The 1,695-nt window shown below is 30.7% G+C and overlaps 1 protein-coding gene across 1 annotated transcript in view; it reads left to right on the top strand.

Moving 5' to 3' along the window:
- The window catches only part of LOC107737789 (copper-transporting ATPase 1-like), a 35,492-nt gene that overhangs the window by 841 nt on the left and 32,956 nt on the right, over window positions 1-1,695 (top strand). The window contains exon 2 of the mRNA XM_016549407.1: window positions 1,082-1,202. Within this exon, the coding sequence (XP_016404893.1) occupies window positions 1,089-1,202 (114 nt within the window). The 5' untranslated portion in view covers window positions 1,082-1,088. The remainder of the gene's footprint in view (window positions 1-1,081; window positions 1,203-1,695) is intronic.

The following is a 1,695-nucleotide window of genomic DNA, read 5'->3' as shown; positions in this document are numbered from 1 at the left end:
GATCTTCAGAAATCATACTAATATGCTGATTTATTATCAATGTAAGAAACAGTTTTGCTGCATAATATTTTTTTTTTGGAACCTGTGATGCTTTTTTCGGTTTAAAAGTTAAAAAAGAACAGAATTGATTTAAAATTGAAATCTTTTCTAACAATATAAGTCTTTATTATCACTTTTTTAAAAATCAATTTAACACATCCTTGCTGAATATATATTATTATTAAAATGTATTATTTATTGTAAAATTTATTACAAAAAATAATTTATTATATTATATATTTATTATATAAAATTAATTTATTTAAATAAAAAATAATTGTTACTTCATGTTAGCTCAGGTGCATTAAATTAATATTAACAGATACAACGTTTGATTTGAATAATGTACTAATAAATGTTGAAATTAATATAAACTAAGATTAATAAATACGTTAGTGTTAGTTTATGCTGATTAATGCAGTTAACTAATGGTAAACAAATGGATAATTCTTGTTTCATAGACCTGTCATCCATTGTAATTATTCAAAAGGGATTAAACAATAAGATCAAATATCGACTTGAGTTTTTTTTTGGTTATCATTTTGATGTCTTGTGTTAAAATGTACAGACAGGCTTGTGGTGTAAATATTGATTTATTTAGTGTACGTTGCCTTAGTCACAATTACGTAAGCTATTTTGTTTCCTGGAAGAGCTTTAATTGAATTCAAATGAATTCCAATGTATCAGTAACGTTCAGAAGGTGTTTAATTATGCTTAATTTTTAGGACAGTCAAGTCTTTTTTTTTTTTTGTTATGTTTAATACTAGCAAAAAGTGCCATCTTTTGGTCTTGCATCTTGGTAATACCATGCTATTTTTGAAGCACCCTAAATAACAACTGTGTTGCATTCATGCAATTGTTATTCAGAGTTTGCTTTTGTGTTTTAAATGTCCTGCAGAACTGCGTTTTTTTGGTCGTATTTGTTTCACTGTTTGTTGTCTAAAGCGGTTCAAGAAAATGCAAACTGAAGGAAGTGACTGATGCTGGCTCTGGTGGGTCTGTATCAGTTTTACACGCCGTGTTGTTTGCTCTCTCCTTCCAGAAGAGGAATGGCGTGGAGTGCTGACCGTGTGACCCTCGGGGTCGAGGGCATGACCTGCGGCTCCTGCGTTCAGTCCATCAAGGGCCGGATTGGGGCTCTGCCAGGTGTCTTTCATATACAGGTGAGAGCGACATTAAAGCTAAACTCCTCCTCTTTACATTCATCTTTTTGTGAATATAATTATTGTAATTATTACCGTGCATGCTTGGCCAATTAACAAAAGTGTTACTTCTTCCTTGTGTGGGTTTCAAATTATACATTCAGTCTATAAGCATTTTCTTTTAGCGTATTTCTAGTAAACACTGTGCAAAATATGTGTCAGATTGTATTATTGCAAATGTGTGTTTGTATTTATGTGCTCATACACTGCTGTTCAAAAGTTTGGGGTCAGTGAGATTTGTAATGTTTTTAAAAAAAGTCTCTTCTGCTCATCAGGGATGCATTTATTTGATCAGAAATACAGAAAAAACGGTAATATTGTGAAATATTATTACCATTTAAAATAATGGTTTTCTATTTTAATGTATTTTAAAATGTAATTTATTTCTGTGATCAAAGCTGTATTTTCAGCATCATTACTCCAGTCTTCAGAGTCACATGATCTTCAGAAATCA

The sequence above is a fragment of the Sinocyclocheilus rhinocerous genome, unplaced genomic scaffold (genome assembly GCF_001515625.1).
Source record: "Sinocyclocheilus rhinocerous isolate Xijiao unplaced genomic scaffold, SAMN03320098_v1.1 scaffold1696, whole genome shotgun sequence".
NCBI classification, from domain to species: Eukaryota; Metazoa; Chordata; class Actinopteri; order Cypriniformes; family Cyprinidae; genus Sinocyclocheilus; species Sinocyclocheilus rhinocerous.
This window is presented reverse-complemented; position numbering and strand designations above follow the sequence as displayed.